At 40.3% G+C, this 21600-nt stretch overlaps 2 protein-coding genes across 2 annotated transcripts; one reads left to right on the plus strand and one right to left on the minus strand.

The window, feature by feature from the left end:
* Nucleotides 1-3: 3 nt before the first annotated feature.
* tex9 (testis expressed 9) lies at nt 4-4301 on the minus strand. Its single transcript, XM_069660894.1, has 12 exons — nt 4092-4301; nt 3317-3450; nt 3131-3194; nt 2952-3028; nt 2772-2817; nt 2573-2655; nt 2287-2444; nt 1991-2082; nt 1569-1742; nt 1323-1457; nt 324-458; nt 4-233 (listed from the first exon to the last, which is right to left on the minus strand). The coding sequence occupies exons 1-12, from the start codon at nt 4146-4148 to the stop codon at nt 156-158; spliced, it is 1233 nt and encodes a 410-aa protein (XP_069516995.1). The 5' UTR covers nt 4149-4301; the 3' UTR covers nt 4-155.
* Nucleotides 4302-4931: 630 nt separating this feature from the next.
* LOC138590740 (DNA-binding protein RFX7-like) lies at nt 4932-21042 on the plus strand. Its single transcript, XM_069661100.1, has 9 exons — nt 4932-5110; nt 8811-8844; nt 13409-13494; nt 13679-13801; nt 15103-15219; nt 16165-16249; nt 16387-16600; nt 17046-17326; nt 17489-21042. The coding sequence occupies exons 1-9, from the start codon at nt 4986-4988 to the stop codon at nt 20687-20689; spliced, it is 4266 nt and encodes a 1421-aa protein (XP_069517201.1). The 5' UTR covers nt 4932-4985; the 3' UTR covers nt 20690-21042.
* Nucleotides 21043-21600: the final 558 nt, after the last annotated feature.

Consider the following 21600-nt stretch of genomic DNA (forward strand, 5'->3'; position numbering starts at 1 on the left):
AGAGACATCTTTTTATTTGGACTGTGCTGCAGGATCTTCAATACAATTATTCCAGAACAGATTTGAGGTTGTAAAGGAAGCAAATCTCTACTAATTTATCTTGACAACCGACTTTTCGTTTCACCAAAACGAAAGATCACTGAACCTCTCAGTGTTTAGGACTTCCCCCAGTCTAGAGCTTTCATGAACTCGTCTTCTGTGAACGACAGCAGCTTCGCAGCTTCAAAATGCATCTGCACAAATAATAAAGAAAAGGTCTTTGAGATTCAGATTACAAACTATGAACAGGGTTTTTATTAAGGGGGTACAGTAGAGAAACTCACCTTTTGTCTTTTGAGGATGTCAATCAGCTTGAGCTGCTTCTTGAAGCCTACGATGAGCTCAGCTTTCTGTTTCTTTAGCATTTTGTTCTCAGCAAGTAGATTCTCTTTACTTTGATGTTCCTCGCTTGTTTTGTCCTGTTCGAAACAGAAATTTAACTTAAGCAGAACAAACAACCAGAGGTGTCATTTGAAAACCAGTTCCACTTAAAACATGTTTAAATTCAGTTGTAAATGCTGCTTTATGTTTAAGTTACTCCCTGTTTTTAATATCAATGAGGAGGGGGTGCATTGTCTTCTTCTATAAAAGATGTAGACACATTACTGTACTTCACTTCTACTTTTATTTTAATCTAAAACTTCATTTAAACCTAAAACACTGCTAAGACGATCATAATTACATGACTTAAAAAATGTAACTCCACATTAAGCGCTTGTAGTCTCTACATGTGGAATAGATTATTTATATTTAAATAAAGATCAATTCTTTTTACTAATTGAAATTGGGTTTTTTTCTCTCCATCATTACATGTTTTTATCAATTTTTCTATTATTACTCTTGATTGTTCTGGTTATTCGAGCAGTGAAACTTGTGTGCTCTTTAAATAGCACATTTAAAAGGCTTTAGGTAACATTAAACACAATATAAAGACCATGTTGAAATTAAAATGATGGTCCCTAGCCTTTACTGAGGACTAAAGAGTGAAGTCTTATGATAAAATGTTATGTGTATTTTTGAAAGAAATAATTAAATCACAATTAAAATGAAAATGTATAGTTATGGTGTAATTGAAACATATTTTATCACACAAATCGTTGGTCTTGCCCAAAGTATTTTTTACCACTAAATATACAAAATGATCAGTAGTAGTTTAGAAAGTGTAGTTATCAAGTCAGCAACAGTTCTGTTTTTCTTTAAATGAAAATGTGTAATTTTAAAAAATAACGTTTGAATAATAATTAAACCAATACATTGTGTTTAAAACCCTGATGTTTGCTTACCTTGTTCATCTGTTTCATCTTGTTCAGCTGACTCTTTAACTTCTCCACCTCCTCCAGAGCTCTGTTCAGACGGACCTCCACGGTGCCGTGGACAGCTGCTGCTTGTTTTTGGGATCTATTCTGATTTTCTATTTCCTGCCAGGGAAAAAATCACACATAAGAAGTCCACACAAGTAATGGAGGATGGCGTCACATTTTACAGTTTTTTATTCAGAATTGATCAGACTTTAAAAAATGCTGTCAGACCTTGTTTAAAGCAGACACTTGCACCTGAAGACCGTCACATTTTTTGGCAGACTCCTCTGCTAACGCTCGATGCCTCTCGATGTGTGTTTGCTGAATGCTTGTTGTTTTCTGCAGTCTGGCTCGATCCTCCTCAAGCTCCTTGATTTTTGCACCGAGCTTAGCATTTTCATCATCCTGCGGAAACAGAGACAACATTTTCTTCTCAAACAATATCTTCTAAAGTGAGACTTCAAGGGAACATAACGATTATCTCAACACATTGTTACTATTCACAGATATGCTTCAGGTTTTGTCTAGCCTCTTTCTCCATCACTGGGTGGTTTACTGCTGCTAAGCTGTAGCTCTGTCCCCCTCTGCTGATTCGTAGCGGTAACAACAGATACAGTTTAATTATTGTGTATTTACACATTATTTCACAGTACCTTCTTGTAATATTCACATGAGAGTTGATCTAGTTCCTCTTGCATAATCCGAAGTTTTGCCTTCAGAACTCGTATTTGAGCACCAGAAACACCTTAACAAAACAGCAGTGAAAACAATCAGACTAATATACATAATACAATAAAACTTATCAAACTAATCTCATGTCTGAAATATAGAATTATAAACGTTAAAGCTTCTATTTAGACAATGAATATTTAAATCTGTTTCTTTTTCATTTATCATTATGTATCTATAAAAGTGGGCTTCAGTTTCCACTCAGTGTCATTGAAGTTACCTGATCCTACATTGTCTCCAGCATCATCCACAACATTTTCAGGAGTGACAGTGTCGTCATTCATCTTCTCCTCCATGCTGCGGATGGTCTGTGCAAGAAAAAAATCTGCTGCGTCTTCAACAGCTCCTAAATCCTCCACAGGAGACGCCTTTGGGGTCCTGAAAATTAAGCAAACAAAGTATAAAAAAAATTTCTGCCTTGTGAAGAATTTTAAAAGCAGAATTCAACCAAATATATGACCTACACAGAGTTATTTTCTTCAAATATAATTTACAATCAAACTCACGCTATTTTACGGTGAGGCTCTTTTTCTTGTTTTCTGGCACACATTTTTTGTGATGTCGAAGTGATCCGTTTTTTGGTCACCACCTAAGAAAAAGGATGGCATCATGCAATGTAGGTCTGCAGCATTAACAAACTATACCTGTGGATTGTAAACAAGCACTTCTTTTGTCAAAAAATAACTTTATATTCTGAACTGATACCTTCATACCACGCTCTTGAACAGGGCTCTGACGAGGTGTCATTATCCTGAAAGGGAATAGTTATACATGAATAAATATACATTAAAAAAATAATTATTTAATTAATTATTAATTACACCTCTACAACAAAACAATGATTATTTGAATGAGCTTTGCATTCGTGTCAAGGTAATAAATGACCTTTGATCCTCTTCATCATCAAAGTCAGTGAGCAGAAGGGTGGAAAAGGGTTTTGACAGAACTTCACTCTGTTCTCTCTGAAATCCAAGAGCGAGATTCACTTTTTTAAATCAAGTCTCAGCAAATACAAAAAAAAAGTTATTTTTCATCTTATTCATGTGAATATGTTGATAACTTACCATCAGTTGTTCTGCTTGTTTCACTAGATCTGCTGTTTTTGCTTCTAGCTCTGCATTAAGGAGTCTGAAGGATGTAGAGTAGAGAAAGATGAGATTACAGGGCACATTTTACTGGCCGCCTTTTACAAAAGTTCATTCAAATATAATGAAAGCAAAGCCAACAGATATCCAAACATTTAATCTTACTTGTATTGTTCTTCCTTAGCAAAAAGGTCATCTGTGTGTTGCTTCGTTGGACCAGGCGCAGATTTGACCTGCGGCCTCACTTCAGCCTTCTTAGACATATCCGCCTTGCTGTTCGAGGACGGGCGTTTCTTGGGCTAAAAAAGGATTGGATTAGAAATTAAAACATTCGTGCTTTTCTCAAAAGGTTTTTTTTCTCTAAGCCTGACTGATTGAATGTCAAGTACCAATATTATCTTACTATAAAAATTACCAGTGGCTGATAAGTAATAAGCCCTATGTTTGCATTATTTGCATCTTAAACTTTAAGATGTCCAATCATACCTAAGGGATATTTGTTTGCATGATTACTTAAAGGCACAACTCCTTAATAGTCTTTTCTTCAGTACAAAACGGCACTTTAATGGAATTTGAAACTCATGATTGTGAAACGAAGTGAAAGCAGTTTTTAGTGTTAACAGGTGTTTGTGGGAAAAAATGACGGCTGCACAGGATCATCCTGGTTGATGTCAAATGTTCTTTTTAAACATCAACTCATTTCATCATCCTTAAAACATATTATAAAATTGTACATAACGCAACATATGTTATGTCATTGCATTATGTCGACTTTTGTGTCGACGGTAAGCTGGAAGGCTAGTCAACGTTAGCTTGCGCTGATGTTTGTTGAAAGAGGTGAGCTACTTCAACTGTTAGAAACAAGTTAATTTTAAACGTTTGCTAGTAGCACACAAGCCGTTTTGTATAGACCTTTAAAGACAAATTTTACAATACAAACCTTTGAGACGACGAGCCGGGGCGTTAGGACCTTTTTATCACAACTTCTTCCAGCCATCCTCACACAGGGAGACGACGCAGCTCTGGTTGCATAGCAACTGATTCCAGATCGCGCACATAGTACGGTAGCCTCGTATGGACATTAAAATGCGAACTTTCAGCAAAAGGTCAACACTACCTATACATGCAGGCTATTTAATTACTTTCTACGTCTTTTTGTCTTCAGGAAATGAAGCCTCCATCATGTCAGGGGATCTTATGTGATTCCTATATTACCATACAAATGCGCAATTGGTCATACTAAACAAAAATAATACAGAAAATTATCGCAAACTGACAAAAATGTACATACACAAACAACAATAAATATTCTGAATTGAAAAAAAATATTTGTGTTTAAATTCTGGGTCAGCAGCATCAAAGTGACATTCATAGTAACGCATTCAGGTTCAGTTAAGTCTTCTGCTTACATGTTGTTTTTAATGCTGGGGGTCTTAGTGCGCATGCGTTTGCTCAACAGCTACTACTCACCATGCACATGCACAGAAATCCCATAACGTGAGGGGCACAGCGCTCCGGAGGGACAAGCTAGTTGTTTTTAGCTGTGCGTATACTGGTTACATTCGTATTTATATCCATGCATCACCTGGCGGTTGACAGCGACTCGTAGTTTTGTTGCACAGCCTATTTAATTCCTCTTTAAGTGTCCGGACTTGAAGCCAACGATGTCGGAGGCGGACTGGGCGGCAACAACAACAACAGCGCGCGCTGCTGTCCCGTTAGCATCGCAACGTCCTCCGGTCCATGTCGCCTAACACTGCAGGGCGAGTACACCCGTCCTCCAAGTCTGCTGTCCAGTCCAGTCCAGTCCAGTCCGGTCCCGAGGCCTACCGTGATGGCCGAGGAGGACCCCCAGCAGCAGCCGGACACCGGGGCGGCGAGGAGCCTGCCCGGCCTGCTCCCCGGGCTGCAGGGTGCTGAGGCCAGTGCCCTGCAGCTCCGGATCAAGAACTCCATCTGGTGAGGAGGTGTTCACATAGTACTGTGTGCAGGCTTTGGTGCTGTGAGGGGAAAACATCAGATGTACACTGAGCCCTTTGGGCATAAAGTCAATAACAAGAGGTGGAAAAAGTACTCACTGACTCAACCCTCAACCAATTATACTATGAGTATTTTATGATAAGTAGCCTTGTAGACCTTCATGCAAAATGTTTGGTTTGGTAAAAGCGTGATCAGCTAAATTTCCAGGTATAAAAAGTAACCAGTACTGAATGAGCAGGAAATCTTCCCTTTCTGAGTACTATATTTAAGCTTTTATATATTATTCTATGGGTTTCTAATTCAAACTGTTGTACTTGTTTCATATGGAGCCATTTTCAACCTTTATCCTGTTGGGCCCTTTAATCTACAGCAATGCATTATATTTTATAAGCTGATCAATTGTTTATGGTAGCCTATTGAATACTCTGCAAAGTAACTGTAGCTGTCAAAGAACACAGAAAGTAGTAATAGTGAAGTAAATAAAGTACAAGATAGTAATGGGACATGGGATGGGATAAAAGTAACAAAAAAGTGAAATAGTGAAGCTGGTAAAGTACAGTGTTATAGTAAATATAGTTACACTTATTCCCCCACTGTGTTTGCATAACTGAAAGCAACACCTCAATGTATAATACTATATTACAAGTATTTAAAGTGCATATGAATCTCTATTGAGTTAATGCACAGAACTACTACTGAAATTACTCTCTATGCATGGCACAATTGCCTCTAACAGCGTTATATACATGCACATTACATTATAACTAAAATTGGATTGCTGTTCCCTTTAACGTGTGGAAATCATTTTAATGTTTTATCTGCTCAAGATGGGGCTGGTTTATCTTTTTCATACTATCAAATGATTTACTCAGTAAGAGTGATTCATATTTTATGACCATATTATATGTTTTGTATGTAAAATATTAATGAAAAAGGCATCCATGGCTGCCACATACGTTATTGAGTAAAATGTACCTCTAAGATGCAGTAGAACTGTAAATAGCATTTAATGGAAAAACTAAAGTACAAGTGCCTCAAATAGTATTTAAATACAGTACTTAAATAAATGCTTAGTCACATTCCAACACTGTCAGGGGCTTTATTTATATGTTCTTTCCATGCCTGGAGTACAGAGCATAAACACTTCATTTGATGCTGTTCTCAGTTGTAGTTTGTTCATTCAGACTTAGGACTGGTTGACTCTGTGGGCATCTTTTGTTTTTAGTGAGTTTGGTGTGAATCATTATACGACACAGTCCACATGTCTGCTGTTTAGCTTTAGGAGAGGGCTGTTCAGATGTATTAGCCTATTTTAACTGACCTGCAGTATAATGGAATACGTTGTTAGGCCGATTTGTTAATACTGACTGAACTACAAAGTTTTTCTTGGGATCAGGTCCTTGTTGACAATCCTTAGGTACTAGACTTGGCTTAAAGTCAACAGTTATTCAGCAGATAAAGATCATACCTACAAAACAAGAGATCATGAGATCAGCTTATGAAACGAGAAAGCACTGCTATACATAAAACCTCCCAACAGTAGATATAATAGAGTAGTTAAAATTAGCTATAACTCAAAATAGTACATCATAAAAAGGCTACTTACACTTAAATGCACCAGCAATGATAATCTCATTTTATATTAATAATATAGTTCTGATAGGGTCATTTAGCACAGCGATTTCATGTTTCACAGGACTTTTAATGTTGATAGAGTATTACTACTTATACTTAAGTAAAGGAAAAACATTATGGAAATTCACCCTTTCATTCACCATTCTCACATGTGCCTTCTCCACTTGCACCGTAGCATTAGTAACCATCTTCATTCTGTCTGACTGCATTTAAACTGAGTTCCCTTCATTTCCATAACCAAAACACTGCTGGCTTGCTTAGACCAGCAGTGCACAGCACACTCACAGTGAGTAGTAAACTGACTTCACTGCACATTTTCCTCATGATCACATTTACTTTTCACTGTTTTATTGAAAAGAGCTCACTGAACTCAAATAATCATTACCATGAATGATTGATTACTTGGTTGTACATAAACTGTTGAAATATTTTCATTTTCAGTTTCTAATGATACGTAGTCATAAGTGAATGTGAATTACCAGCTTTAAGAGTTAAAGAATGAAAAAAAACAACCAGATTTTATTACAAGTTATTGTGTAATTTGTTTGTTGTTTTCCGTTGGCCATGTTCTGACTAAAAATGCCCTTTATATTGAATGTGAATGAACTCGAGTAATACCATTTATATGTCAAATCGATTAATGTCAAAAGACAGAACCACCAGAAAGCACAACAGTTCAGAGTTTAAATGTCTGCAAGCAAACCTCAAAGAAACAGTTCATAACATTTTGGGACATTAAATATTGGTCCCAAGGACGTGGTGCAGGTGTCATGAACTTCTGCTTACATGTTGATTTTAATGCTGCCAAATATTTGTTAAATCGAAGTCTGATTCTCTGTCAAAATCAGCAGGAGGAGGTGTGTACAAACAGCTGTCAGTTCTGTCGGCCCAAACTGTTGGCAGACACTGGCCTCCACATGCAAACCCATGCACCTGACTTGTGCTGCTCCCTATATCTTTAACCTTTAAGAGGATTAGAGCATAAAAGTTGATGTTCACCTCAGGGACCTTCCGCTGAGACGTTCGTTGTGGAACGAGACCGTCTTGGGGTCAGGAGGTCCATTTACAACGTCACCCTGCCGTCACATGCAGTGACGGTCTGTAGTGACATGCTTCTGAGGAGGGAGCTGCTTCTCATTCAAACCACACAATCAGAGGCTGAATTACACCTGGATACAAATCACACAGTGCGATTAAAATGATCTCTGCTCTTTTTGCATTTTCTAATCTAAGTCTCAGGTGTGGTTTAGTTGACCCGTCTGCCAAATCTGTTCACAAACAGCTTAATGACGGCCTTTCCCGCTCTGGGAAATCCCCGGCCCCTTAGTAACAGTGAATTAAAGTGAACTGTTCTCGTCATGGCTTAGAGCGTCCCCTGATTCTGACCTGTCTTTGAATTTGAGCGGCCTTCTGTCTCACTGTCAACAACATCCTGACCTGTCTGCAGATTAAGAATTAGTCCTGGAGGGGTTACTCATGTATGTGGTATGACTTCCTGTGGTTGTTTAAATCAGTCTGTGGCTTTAAGACGAGTGTCTTCTAATGCTTGTTTTTGCCTAAATAAGTGCACTTGCACACTTTCACACAGGTTAAAGTGGTAATTTTGATGTTGAACACACAGTTGAGACAATTATATAGATAATAACAGGAAATACAGTAAAACATTTGGGAGCTCAAAGGTGGAAACAAGGAGGAGTAATGGGTGGAAGAGCATCTTTCTATCATCCTGTCTTCTACATTAAATTGAAATGTTGTAAAACAGTAGAGTTCCTCAGTGTCTGCACATGCATGATTCTGCCCTGCGTGATAAAAAGCCTTCTGTCTGAGACAATGTTACAGCAGAGACTCTCTTTCTCTCTCTCTTTCTCCCTCTTTACATTTGACAGCATATGTTCAGGCGGTGGGATATATGACCTGAGAGATGCTGAAGGGAGGGTCGACACATACCAAACATTCCAATGCTTTATAAATAAATACACTTTAGACACAACCGCTCATGTTACACCAGCTTCATACTAATTTATACTTTGTCTCCATTTTGCAGCAAATCCGTTCAATCAAAGGTGGAAAACATACTGGTGAGTATTCTCGACATGTTTTTTACATGCAAATTGAACATTTAATGAAACTTGTTTTAGTTTAGTGTTAAAGTATTTGCAATGTAATTGTGGTTGTAGTATGTAGTGCTAAAACACTATGGTTTCCTGATGGGTTCGTTTCTTTCCTTGCATTAACTCAAAAAATGAGTGCAAAGCTTTCCAAAGCAGATTTTAGGATCAACCTGTTGAAGCCGTACAGCTTTACTGAGCTTGTTGCATCCTGTGGTTGGTTGTCATTACCTCAGCTAAGGTTTGTTTTAGGTAAATTTGATTGTCTCTCAGCAGGATGCAGAAAAATTGCAGACCGTATTTTCAAGAAGCTTGGATGGGAGGTTGTATTATTGGCAAAGGAAGAGCCCATTATCTTACCAAAGACAAGTCCGCTCTGCACTTAAGACCATGAAGGTTTAAACATTTTCAAACTATCCCAGAGCCTGGAAAAGTTGTGATTCTGCGGGGAGTCAGCTCAGTGTTCAGTCTGTGGGAGGGACCGGTGAATTCAGGGATGCAGACACTGATGTGCAGGGAGCCTCTGTAAATGGTGACAACAACGGATTAACCTCTGACGGCAGCTTCAGGAATAGGTCAGATATGCTTTCAGTTGACCTGCGTCATATAGTTGTCTCCTCTATGAATGGAGCTTAAATGAGTATTTTCCGCCCCCTGATTTAGCTCCAGAGTGCATGTAGTCTGGAGCCCCTTCAATGGGACACCCCACCATGGAAAAATGTTGGACTCAAGATATCATAATATGCTAATGTTGTTCCTTGGGCTTTAATTTGAAGTGTTTTTAGAGTGATGCCCAAAGAAAGACCGTGGGATTGTTACATTTGGTGTACACATCAAAGAGTTAAGCAGAATGCCTGAATATCATGTTTCAGCTTTTAATAACAGAAACCATTAGTGTCAGAGCTTCAAAGTGGAGTCAAGGCTTGTGGAAGTTGGCCTTGACTTTGTTTTTCCTTATGTAATATTCTCTATATTTAATGTGTGATCTCATGTTTGTGTTAATACAGACGGCTTCATCTCCCCTCATCCCTTCATGCCTTTAAAAAATCTCTTTGAACCTTGCACACTGTGTGGTCATGTCATCCAGCACTCCTGCCTCCTGATGTCTCGATTCCTAATATTACCGAAATGTAAAATTTAGATATACACTCTTTGCAAATTATATATTTTATATCATCTGTTTATGATTTAAGAAAAAAAACCGCTTGCTTTCCCAATCTTGTAGTGATGAGAAGTGAACACTTATTGTCCGAGATCATCCTCAGATTGTTTTATGTGTTTGCTGATCGAGGTAGACGTCTGCCAAACAGTTGTGTTTTCATTCTTCTGAATTGTGAATTAAGGCCAGTTTGCTGTTACTCAGACATTCTGCTTCACAGCTTATTGAAAAGCTTTGCATTAAATAATTATATGTTGAATGATCTTTGACCGTTAGAATCATCACTGGTTACCTTTTAACCTTACAGTGACATCAACAAGACTCCAGGAAGTCACTGCTCCCAGTCAAGAAGTAGTCTTGCACAAATCCCCTCATTAAACACACTTGTTTTTCACTTTCAAGAATATGTAATTATAAACATTAAGCTTTAGAAGGAATAATAATAGGTGGGTTTTTGGATTGAGCCATGCTAGCTGTTCCCCCTGTTTATAGTCATTATGCAAAGCTAAGCTAACCAGCTACTGCTTCCAGCTTCATCTTTAGCATATAGAAATGAAGGTGGTATCAATCTTATCAAACAACTGTACACAACATCCCCCTGAATGCCTGGTCCCAGATCTATCACAGCTCCTTGCTGCTCGGTTGCCGTTCTTAATGTCCTCTGGAAACATCCGAGAAGTTACAGCATCTGTTCGTCTGTTCCACATTGATAAGATAGACTAGAGTTGTTTTGTGTTGTACAAGCAGCTCATTTATGTGACAGGTGCTTTTTGTCTGTAGCCCACTTTGATGTTAATATGAACTTTTGCTGATTCAAACTTGCTGATATTGGCAGATAATACCTTAAAGGCAAACATTGCTTTAAGGTATTAAACATGCTTGCTAATTTATTATTTGCTAATCTTCACACTAGTGTACCACTATTATTGGCATTGTAACCATAAGTATGTATTACCTGTTGTTGTTGTTGACCTAACAAGGACATATGTTGCTGTTGTAACAACAACATATGTTGTTGTTGCTCTCTTTGCCTGTCTCTATCCTGCATCTCCTTCTATCCCATTTTCGGCCCATCCAGTCGAGGCAGATGGCTGTTCAACATGAGTCTGGTTCTGCTCGAGGTTTCTGCCTGTTAAAAGGAAGTTTTTCCTCGCCAATGTACTGAATGTTGCTAAGTGCTACTCAAAGTGATTCATGTTGGGCCTCTCTTTAAATAACATAACAAAGAGTCAGTCTAGACCTGCTCTTTCTGTAAAGTGTCTCAAGATAACTTTGGTTATGATTTGGCGCTATGCGAATAAAATGTGATTGATTGATTGATTGAAACATTTGTGCTTCCGGATCTCTGGTTTTGAGCTACAACAATGGAAAAAAGTTAAACACACTCTTAGATTACAACTCCACTGAATCTTGTGTCAGGAGCTGCCTCGCTCAAAGTGTTCAAAGGCACTGTTTCAAGGTAAAGTGAGTTCAGTGTGCAGGGCTGAGGACACAGTAACATATAGACATTGACAGCAGCCGAGCAGGAAATGAGACACACTAAAAAGGCCAAAGATAAACAAGGTTTCAGCAGGACTGCATATGAAATACATCCCAAAGATGAGACCTGTGTCACAGTTTAAACATTTCAGCCCTTATTTTTATTACTCGTATTTGCATGTGTTCCTCGTGGCTGCTCTGTGTGTGACACCTTCAGCCGTGTGTTTGCTGTGGTTGCCTAACAACCAAGTATTTAAACAGAGAAGACAGACAGAACAGCATTTATTCTTAGGAGCCAACTGAGAGGGTGAATATCTCTGAGTGAAGACGTGTGTCTGTGCACTCACCACACAGCGATATGTCTCTGCAGAGGGGGTATCAGCAGAGGATTGTAGTTCACCTTACACGCTCCTCTGCTCTGTCTGCGTGTGTCTGTCTGCTCATTCATACCATGTGTGTCTCCACTGTGCCACTGTATGAATGAAGTACCTTTATGCTTCACTTTGCTGGACTTAAATTCAGGGTTTAACCTGTTCTTCTGGCTAAGAGTAAACATGGCATTTGCTTTAGCGAGACAAAAAGCTCAATTTTGGTCGCCAGAAGCTTCTAGTGTCAAACTACAGCTGGTGGAGCACCCTTTCAACCACTCAAGTTTTTAACTCCTTCATTAGTCCACTTCTTGCACACTCAGACATTGAGGCTGGCCAGTTCTAGCTATATTTAAGGAGTGCCATGCTCTATATCATGATTGGTTCAAATGAGTACCAGTGCAATGTCACAATGAATATAAGACAACTTTTAATCATATGCACTAGTACTCACCTATACCTGTAAAAAGACTATTGTGGATTTATAAAATCCACATACTTTCCCTTTGACTGTACTCCATAGGATGCTCAGTGACAACGAAGTTATCTTGATTCCATCACCTCACTTGTGCTTTCAGTGTTGTGACTCTTGAACAATTAGGCTGCACCAATACTTTTAAAAAAGAAGTATCTTATCTTTACAATTCATTTAAATCACTTCATAGTTTTTGTTTTAAAGAGTAATTTCTATTTATTCATTTCAAGAAAGCCACTTTAAATCGACTTTGATTCAGAGTTTAAAAAATATAAAACATGACTTAATTTATAGGCATGTGTGTCTAAGTTCGCTCCCACAGAGTTTGATTATTGCTCAACTTTAAACACTGTCTGCAGCAGAAACTGTTCTTCATTACACAGTTGTGACTCTTTTTCACTTTTCTTAAAGTTCATAGAAAAGCTGAAGATTGGTTGTAGCTCAGAGACGATCTTAGCAGATTTAGTCAGAACGGTCTGGCCATGTCCGAGTGTGCTAAGTATGAGTAAGGGGTGAACAAGGAAACATTATTGTGCATACATGATTTAAGTAAAGTGTCTGTGTTATGTTTACTTAATTCTGTTTATTCACGGCCAGGACCAAAGTTTTACCCTCTTTGATAAAGGATGAATGTGTCTTAGCTGACTGTAAACAATAGTGGACTAACAGTCTGCACCCTTACATACTTACAATAACAACACAAACACACAGATGTATAGCAGGTTTAATGTTTACCATGGTCAGTATAGTTTGGCGAGTTGGCATGTCAGCATTAGCACATTAGGACTTAACACAAGCAAGAGCCAAGGCTTTTAGAATCTCATTAGTTTGGCAGGTATTTAATCATTAACCAATTGGACCAATACAAATTTTGATCTGATGATGAGCTTAGCATCAGTAGGCTTATTTATACTAATGTGAACTATCCAAGAATCACACTCAATTCAGAGTATTCTCTGCAAGTGTAACAGGACTGTCTCTACTTTGTTACCTACTCTGTGTTGAAAAACATGGCGGCAAAAATTTAAACCTGCCTCTTTTGTTTTTTTACAGCAAGATGTGGAGAAGTTCTCGGACATTGAAAAACTCTACCTCTACCTAAAGTTGCCTTCTGGTCCCAGCGCCAGTGCTGAGAAAAGGTAAGAACACACCTGCTTTTACAGACGGATTAATAGTTGTGGAAATATATTAATGGAAATCTCTTAAATAATATATCATTAATATTAATATACGTTTGAGTCTTGTCTCAAAAAGAATTAAAGGTGAATGTCGTATTCTTTTTCCTCACTTTTCATTCAATTAATGATCCACATCTGTTCTCAGTGACCAGAGCGCCCTGTCATCGAGCCGCACGCAGCAGATGCATGCGTTCAGCTGGATCCGCAATCATTTAGAGGAATACCCGGAGACCTCTCTTCCCAAACAGGAAGTCTACGATGAATACAAGTAGGTATAAACACACAAAGAGGAGTGGAGACATGTAGGACTGTTTGCGACAGACTTTGAATGTTTTTGTCTCTACTATAACTGACCAGTTTTAGGCTGGGACCTTGTTGTTACACTCATAGTTTCTCACACAGTCAGATTTTTTGCCATAACTAAACTATAGACTTCACTGTGTGTTTGAATATTTATCATTGGAGTTGTGAGCGTATAACAGCTTCTAATGTGTGAGATTCTTACTCTGGCGGCTGAAGCGTCAGTATAAATAGACGCTGGGAATCACAGAGAGCGACATGTGTTGGTAATATTAGAATGGAAAGTCTGAGACAGCCATTGAAATGTTCTGACAGTGTTATGTAACTGTCTTTTTAACTCTACCAGATCAGAAATACTGTGCCCTCCAGAAATATTGGCGCCTTTGGGATAGACAGGTGAAAAGGCTTTAAAGAGACGCAATGTTAGTCACTTCAAAACAACAGAAACATTTTGTTTTGTCTTTTTAAACATAAATAAAGTCAAAATCTTTTTGTCTTTCATACAATTAAAATGTTTGAAAAGTCTAAAAAGACATAAAGTCTTTGAAGTCTTTCGTCGGGAGTTTTAGTTACATTTAATAGCTGATATTCACACATTACACAGTCAGATATGGAAGTCACTTAGAGTAGTTTGCATGTTCTCATTTACAAATGTGTCAAACTGTGAGCCACTATTAAACTCTAGTGTTGCAATACTACACCGTTTAACTTTACATATTATACCTCTAAACCACTTGGGGGAAGAACAACTGGCTGTAAATGCAACACTGACATATTATCACCTTTAAAGTTGGTACATAATAAACATTTAGCAAAGAGTTGCCTAGTTACTTATTCAGCAGTTCAGGAGTAACACTATAATTAGTTTCGAGTTGTTTTTCTGGTTACCCGATCAATGTACATCTAATAATCACTCTTTTAGCTTTTTACTCTACAGCTGCTAAACGCTTCAATGTGTTTACTGTAGTGTCCGCTATATCAAAACAGTGAGCTGAAAGAGACTAAAACCCTCTGCTGAGTGGAGCTTCGGAGAGGGCAGCTTTAATTGTTTAATATTATCGCACAATGACATTAAAGTTACATTACATTTCAGAATAGAAAAAAATAGTGCTTAAGTATTGTTATCACCCCACATTCACCAGAGATGCAAACATTTGAAGCTCACAGTGGTGACATGGTTTTGGGATTTAATGCATTATCTGTGGTTTTGTTTCAAAGTGAAATACGTTGTTTTGTTTTGAAGTATTTTCTGTGATTTGTGTCTTCCAGGAGCTTCTGTGACAATCTGAACTACCACCCCCTGAGTGCTGCAGACTTTGGAAAAATGATGAAAAACGTCTTTCCTAACATGAAGGCGCGTCGACTTGGCATGAGAGGAAAATCTAAATATCCTTTACTGGAATGGGTTTTAACCGTCTGGCCTCTGTCTCTGGTCACAGACCATCTGCTGTGGCAGTTCATAAGCTCTCTAAATATAGATGTGAAATGAAATAAAGTCCCCCTCCGCCTCAGAGGCCGGAGCATAATACAGAGGCCCCTCAGGGGGAGACACTGGGATTTGACCTTCATGGCGCAATTGTGTCCTTCTTTTTTTCTTCATATGGTTCATACTCATGACCTTTAGTCACTGGGGTTAATGCAATTATCATTGTTTAAGGTGAGATTGTAAGTAATTCATTTATGGATTATGGTGTGAAAAATATTTGAAATATTTGCCTGTGATTCATTTTTCATTCAAACTCCAGTAAAGGTATTCATTAAAAACAAAATGTTCACTATCAGCAAATGAAACGCATTGTTTAAAAATTCAAGTAGTTTCACTCTAGCTAAGATTTTAAGTTGGTTTGAACAGTTATGCACAAGCATCAGAATAAATCGTTTACAGTGTAACACCTGGAACACAAAACTTTTACAAAACTTTTACTATTACTACAGTCGGATCACACAAATATTCCAACATAAAGTGCAACTTATTACTACACTATTTCGCGGCCTGGTGCCTCTTTTGGACTCACAATTGTCTAACTTTTTATATGCAGCCTTATTTTAGTGTGACAGTTATGGTCTTTTGTGTTACTTAGATTTTGCACAGTAACAGTCCATGTAATGCTTAAGAACTACATTTTTGTAAGTCTTGTGGTTTTTTCTTTCCAGCAGTCCTTTGCTTAATTCATCAAAAGTATTTCAAAATACTTAAAATATGAAAAATAAATAGTTAAAATTCAATTTTATATTAGACATGAAAAATTATACTGATAACTGTTACATGGACGTGTACTATTAGTATTCATTTTCTGTAATCACATGTTGTTTACCTTAACAGCAGCTTACATATTGCTACAGTGGACTCAGAAAGAGGCCCTTTGTTCACATGCCGTCTTTACCCACTCTGGACATCCATAAAACAGGGGATGCAGTAAGCATGTTTACATCTTCCTCATTCATATTTCAGAGTAACTTACTATACTAAATCTCTTTGTAGTCTGGCTCCATTACTGTCACTGTTGAGTCATGCATCATGTCATTATATAACCGCATATTTATTGTGTGTAGCTCCATTGTGATCTCCTGGAGTCAGCGGGGCAGCTGAGCAACATAAAGGAGGAGGTGCGATTTGCAGCCTGTGACCTGGTGTGTGAGTGGGCCCAAAAGGTGCTGAAACGCCAGTTTGATGCTGTGGAGGACTTAGCTCGCTTCCTCGTCGACAGCCATTACATCAGCAACAAGTCTTTGGCAGCTCTCACCATTACAACCGGCACTGCCACAGGTAAGACTTGGTATTGGTTGCCATTTATAAACCCCTGAGTAGAAACAGGTCTGTAATGCCATCTGGTGGTGATGCCTGTTACTGCCTGTTTATGCCTTTCACTGCAGTCGACAGCTGTATATACAGCTTTTACAGCTTTGCAGCTTTATAAGTCACGCATATATAAACAACATTTTTTATTGTTGTGTTTTAATATATACTGTATATTTAAATGTTTATGTATTTGGATTTAATTGTTCATTACATGGACACTTTAATGATGTCACAGAAGCATTAGAAATTACTGCAGCAGAAGCTAACAATAAGAGTAATAAACAATAACATCTTGTACCTGTAGCTCATGCTTGTAAATTTACATATCAACATATGATAATGATGTAGTTGATACTTGTTACATGCAACAGTAGGCTGTCTGTATGTTTAATCCCCATTTTCCTTTCTTTAGAGGTTCACACTCCTCCAACAGTCTCAGCATTCATCCCCGCGGCTGAGTCTCACTCTTTCCAGCCTCATACGGCGACCCTCTCCTCCCCTTCTGTGGATGCAAAGCAGCAGCTCCAGAGGAAGATCCAGAGGAAACAACAAGAACAGAAGCTGCAGTCACCTTCACCTGGAGAGGGACAGGCCAAGAGGGCAGACGATGGTGTGTTTTGTGCGAGTCCCACCCCTCCTTCGCCACAGCCAACCATCGGCATCGTGGTCGCTGCTGTCCCGAGCCCCATCACGGTGAGAATGCACGACTCTGATAACTGTGTTTACCCAACCAAGAGAAAATTCTAGATGGCTTTGGAAAGTTGATTTGATTGATTACTAATAACTTAACATGTTGTAAGATTATAAACTAGAATTGAGTTGTCCCACTTTCTGACTGGCCCTCCCTCTCTACAGGTACAGAGAGGCAGGCAGCTGATGTCCCCAAGTCCGATGGGAACAGCGGAGAACAAAGTGCTGCCTATAAACTTCCAAATGGTGACGCAGCCGGTTCAGACGGTGAAACAGAGCCCAAAAACCCCGCAAAATATTTTAGCCAGTTCTGGAGGGGAACGCTCTGCTCGGCAGCGCTATGCACAGATCCTGCCCAAGCCCTCGCCTGCTATCACTCTGCGCTCACCCTCCACCATGATTATCGGCAACAACCCCATAAAGACTGTGATGACTACTTGTCACGTCAGCCCGGTCAGTTTGGTGAAGATGACAGCCATATCGATTGCACCCAACAGCAGCACCACCACCACCTCCCTCACAAACAGCACTCTGCGGCCAGCGTCTGCGGGCATCAGCAGTCCTGTGGTTTCAGAAGACGTCAGCTACAATCAGAGCATGAGGAGCACCTCTGCAGTCCCCATTCTGGCCCCGGTGGCCAGGCCAGGGCAGACTGCTAACACCCCTACCATCGATGTTGAAATGGAAATTGAAGCTATACATACAAACAGCCAAATGCAACATTCTAGCAGTCTAATCCTGACTCAAGGAGCAATGGCAAATAGGGCTGGAGGGGCAGCGCAGAGGGCTGCCAGTGTGCCCATCCCTCAGACCAGGGGCTTCCTGGGTCTGGAGGAAACTCAAAAGTCCTCTTCGAACACTAACACTCTGGCAGCAATCCCCAGCAGCAATAATATCGCTAATAATACAAGCACTATGCATTTAACCCCCTCCAATCTTAATATCAGCACTGTTTCTTTACTGAACACCAGCAGAGCACCTTCATTCGGGGAAAGCAGCAGTGTAACATCAGCAAAGGAAGGTTTCTTGGCCACTAAAAGCCTCAGGAAGCGCTCAGGCCTCAGCCCAGACCTGTCTCCAGTCAAGAGGGCTTTTATGCCCCAGCAGCCAGTTGGGGGCGCTGCTGGTCTTGGATTGGGGATAAGAAACACATTCAGCCGACCAGGAGCTCCGACTAGACCTGAAAGTGCACCAGCGACCAGGGAGGTAGAGACGAAAATGAACTCTTCCACCCAGGACCACGCACTCTGCACTCCCACTTTCAGAGGCAGTGGCTTCTACTCTGTTGCCAAAACAGCGAGCTCATTGCAGAGGAAAAACACCTCCACTGTTATGGAAACTAGCACCTCAGTCAGTCACGCATTAATACAGCAACAGCAGGGGCACACAGGGGGTAACATGCATGCTGTACTTAATAACCATGGCCTCCAAAGACAATCAGGTGTCAGTGATGTTCAGTCAAACGCAGACCTTCAACAACACCAAACCTACATTCAGTCTAACCCCGCATCTGAAGCCCTAGACTTTTTCAGTCAGGCTCCATCGTCCGGCCAGCTCCCTATGCAGACGGACATGGACTACTTTTCCTTTGATGATGATGTGACTCAGGACAGCATCGTAGAGGAGCTGGTGCAGATGGAGGAGCAGATGAAGCTGAACAACCTGCAGGAGTTTGGAGGCTGTGTCACACTGCAAGGCCAACAGTCTGTGATGTCAGACAACATTATGTCAAGCAGTCAGACTATGACTGCTTTCTATCACGCTGCAAACAGCAGCAGCAGCAACAGCAACCCGATCAAAACTCCAACACCCACACCCACATCAGAAATCATGGGAGGAGCCCTGGGCCTTACCAGAGAGAGCCCCTGCTCCCGCATCGCCTCCACCACCCCGGTGGACAGCGCGCTGGGTAGCAGCCGTCACACTCCGGTTGGCACTCCTCATTCAAACTGCAGCAGCAACGTGCCGCCCAGTCCAGTGGAGTGCAGGAACCCGTTTGCATTTACACCCATCAACTCCAGCATCACAGGTTTCCATGACGGCAGCACTGTCTCCAGCAGTCCTGTCAAGCCCATGCAGAGACCGATGGCCACCCATCCCGACAAGACCCGGCTTGAGTGGATGAATAACAGCTACAACAGCAGCAGCGGGAGCTTAAACAAGACAAACAGTGGAGTGGGGATCCTCCCCAGCTATCAAGGCCTTATAGGTGACAATTTTCAAAAACCTCACGCCTTCGCCATCCCTCACGCACGCCACCACGACAATCATTTTGGTCGCTTGACTCCCATCTCACCTGTGCAGCAGCAGGTAGCTAACATGGCTAACATGACCAAGCAGGAGGGTTTTGCTGTGCCCGCCCCTCTGGATAACAAAGCCACCAACTCGCCTGCTTTCCGCTGTCGCAGCGTGAGCCCTGCTGTGCATCAGAGGAATTTTACTGGAAACACAGGAAACCTTCCACATATCCCTCGCTCAGTAATTTCTCCCTTTAACTCTCCTGTGACCCCTGAGGTGTTAAATATCTTTGCAAACACCCAGGTAAATCTTGGGGTGAGCAGCATGGCCCAGAGGAGTCATTCTGTGCCGCTCAACGTCATGATGCAGACTGAGGTCCTGCCTCCACCGGGCCAACAATGCAACGGCAAAAACATCACCAGCGTCCTTCTGAGCAAGCTGGATGGGGACCATGATGACACTGTGCGGGGTCTGGGCATTAATAATTTACCCTCCAGCTACACTGCACGCATGAACCTCACCCAGATCCTGGAGTCTGACAACAGCCTCTCCTGCAGTGACAATCACCTTGGCCTGATGACCTCTGACTCCACCAGCTCATGCAAGTTACAGAGGCCAAATTACCTCATGGAAAATGCTATTAATGAACAAATGAGTCTTTCATCCGGTGACGGCAGAGGGCAAACAATCTCTGTAGAGCAGCATGGACAACAGGCCCGGTCTATGATGCTAACTTTGAGCTCACAGCAGCATCAGGAAGAACTCCAGCATCAGCAGCAGTGTGATTTCAGCAGCTCAGTGAAACATCTCCTGACAGACGGCAGCCTCACTGCTGGCAGTCAGCTCATGGACCAGGTGTCAGAGCTAGGTACAGGAGGGCCAGATTTCCCATGTGAGATCAGAATGACATCGGAGCTTTCGAGCAGCATTAATGACCTAAACGCATTGGACACAAACCTTCTGTTTGACCCCAACCAGCAGCAGGGGCAATATCAAAATCCTCCTGGGGAGGTGGAGGAGTTTGTGAACGATCCGCTGTTTCAGCAAATTACAAGCGAGACGGCACATTCAAGTGGACTTGACTGGTTAGAAAGCAAAGATCATCCAACTGTTGGGTTGATGGGATGAGATTAAGGCTTTTCTTTGCCATGTTGAATATGTTAATCAGTAGTTGCTGTGTGCTTTTTTTATTTCTACTTTTTTAAACTTTGTTATGTTACTCTGGACACGTTGAGGTTTGTCCAGTTTAAGTGCCAGGCTAAACTGCAAAGATGCTGCAACTCTCTGATTAAAATGCTGGTCATTTACCTTTAATCGGAGATCACCACTTCACCTTGTTTGATCAAGAGCATTTCCAACAATTAAACAAAGGTGACTCTGCAAAAAAGAAACCTGATCCTAAAACAGCTTTTTTTATGTTGTGATCATAATTAATAATCCTTTCACAAGAATATGTCTTTATATTATTGTGTTCAAATCTACAGGCGTACTCTATTTAAAGCATAAGGTACTACATGAAAAAAGTATTTCATGCTAATCTTGTAATCTGCTGTGAAAGCAGTAGTGTGCACCACTATCCAGAGGTGTAAAGAAGTTTGCCCTCTGTACACATACAAGTTATCTGTTTTGAACATTTAGGTGTCAGTCTGGTTAAAGTGCATTTTTTTCTGCATAAAAACAATTGAACCACAGGATGTTTAAAAGTACATAGAGCAAATTCACCCATGTAAATGCATTTTATATACTCCCGTGCTTAGTCATCGCTGAAGACAGATGATATTAATAACCACTTTATCTATATAAAATACATTGATGGGAATCAATAATATAAAGTCTTGAATTATAACTTAAAAGTTATAGAAGCTGTAATGAATCCCTTATATTTACTTGCACGATATGTCTTTGTTAGCTGTTTAATCCACATACAAAGTGATAACAGCCTTACACTACATGTTACGTCTCTTAAAGATTCTGAGATCTTTACTGTGGACACATTAAGCCCTTAATAATAGCTTTAATTATGCACTGTGTATCTGTAC

Source organism: Semicossyphus pulcher, unplaced genomic scaffold (assembly GCF_022749685.1).
Source record: "Semicossyphus pulcher isolate SPU_LCO1_2020_fin unplaced genomic scaffold, fSemPul1.0.p SCAF_1, whole genome shotgun sequence".
Classification (NCBI taxonomy): domain Eukaryota; kingdom Metazoa; phylum Chordata; class Actinopteri; order Labriformes; family Labridae; genus Semicossyphus; species Semicossyphus pulcher.

What these genes read in the sequence shown, in the direction of transcription:
- tex9 (XM_069660894.1), bottom strand. Translation starts at nt 4,148, where the DNA reads ATGGCTGGAAGAAGTTGTGATAAAAAGGTCCTAACGCCCCGGCTCGTC. An exon ending in AACAAGCAGAACAACTGATG is followed by an intron (nt 3,029 to 3,130) that starts GTAAGTTATCAA and finishes CTTGGATTTCAG; the next exon opens with AGAGAACAGAGTGAAGTTCT. An exon ending in GATGATGAAGAGGATCAAAG is followed by an intron (nt 2,818 to 2,951) that starts GTCATTTATTAC and finishes ATTCCCTTTCAG; the next exon opens with GATAATGACACCTCGTCAGA.
- LOC138590740 (XM_069661100.1), top strand. Translation starts at nt 4,986, where the DNA reads ATGGCCGAGGAGGACCCCCAGCAGCAGCCGGACACCGGGGCGGCGAGG. An exon ending in CAAAGGTGGAAAACATACTG is followed by an intron (nt 8,845 to 13,408) that starts GTGAGTATTCTC and finishes GTTTTTTTACAG; the next exon opens with CAAGATGTGGAGAAGTTCTC. An exon ending in GGCATGAGAGGAAAATCTAA is followed by an intron (nt 15,220 to 16,164) that starts ATATCCTTTACT and finishes ACAGCAGCTTAC; the next exon opens with ATATTGCTACAGTGGACTCA.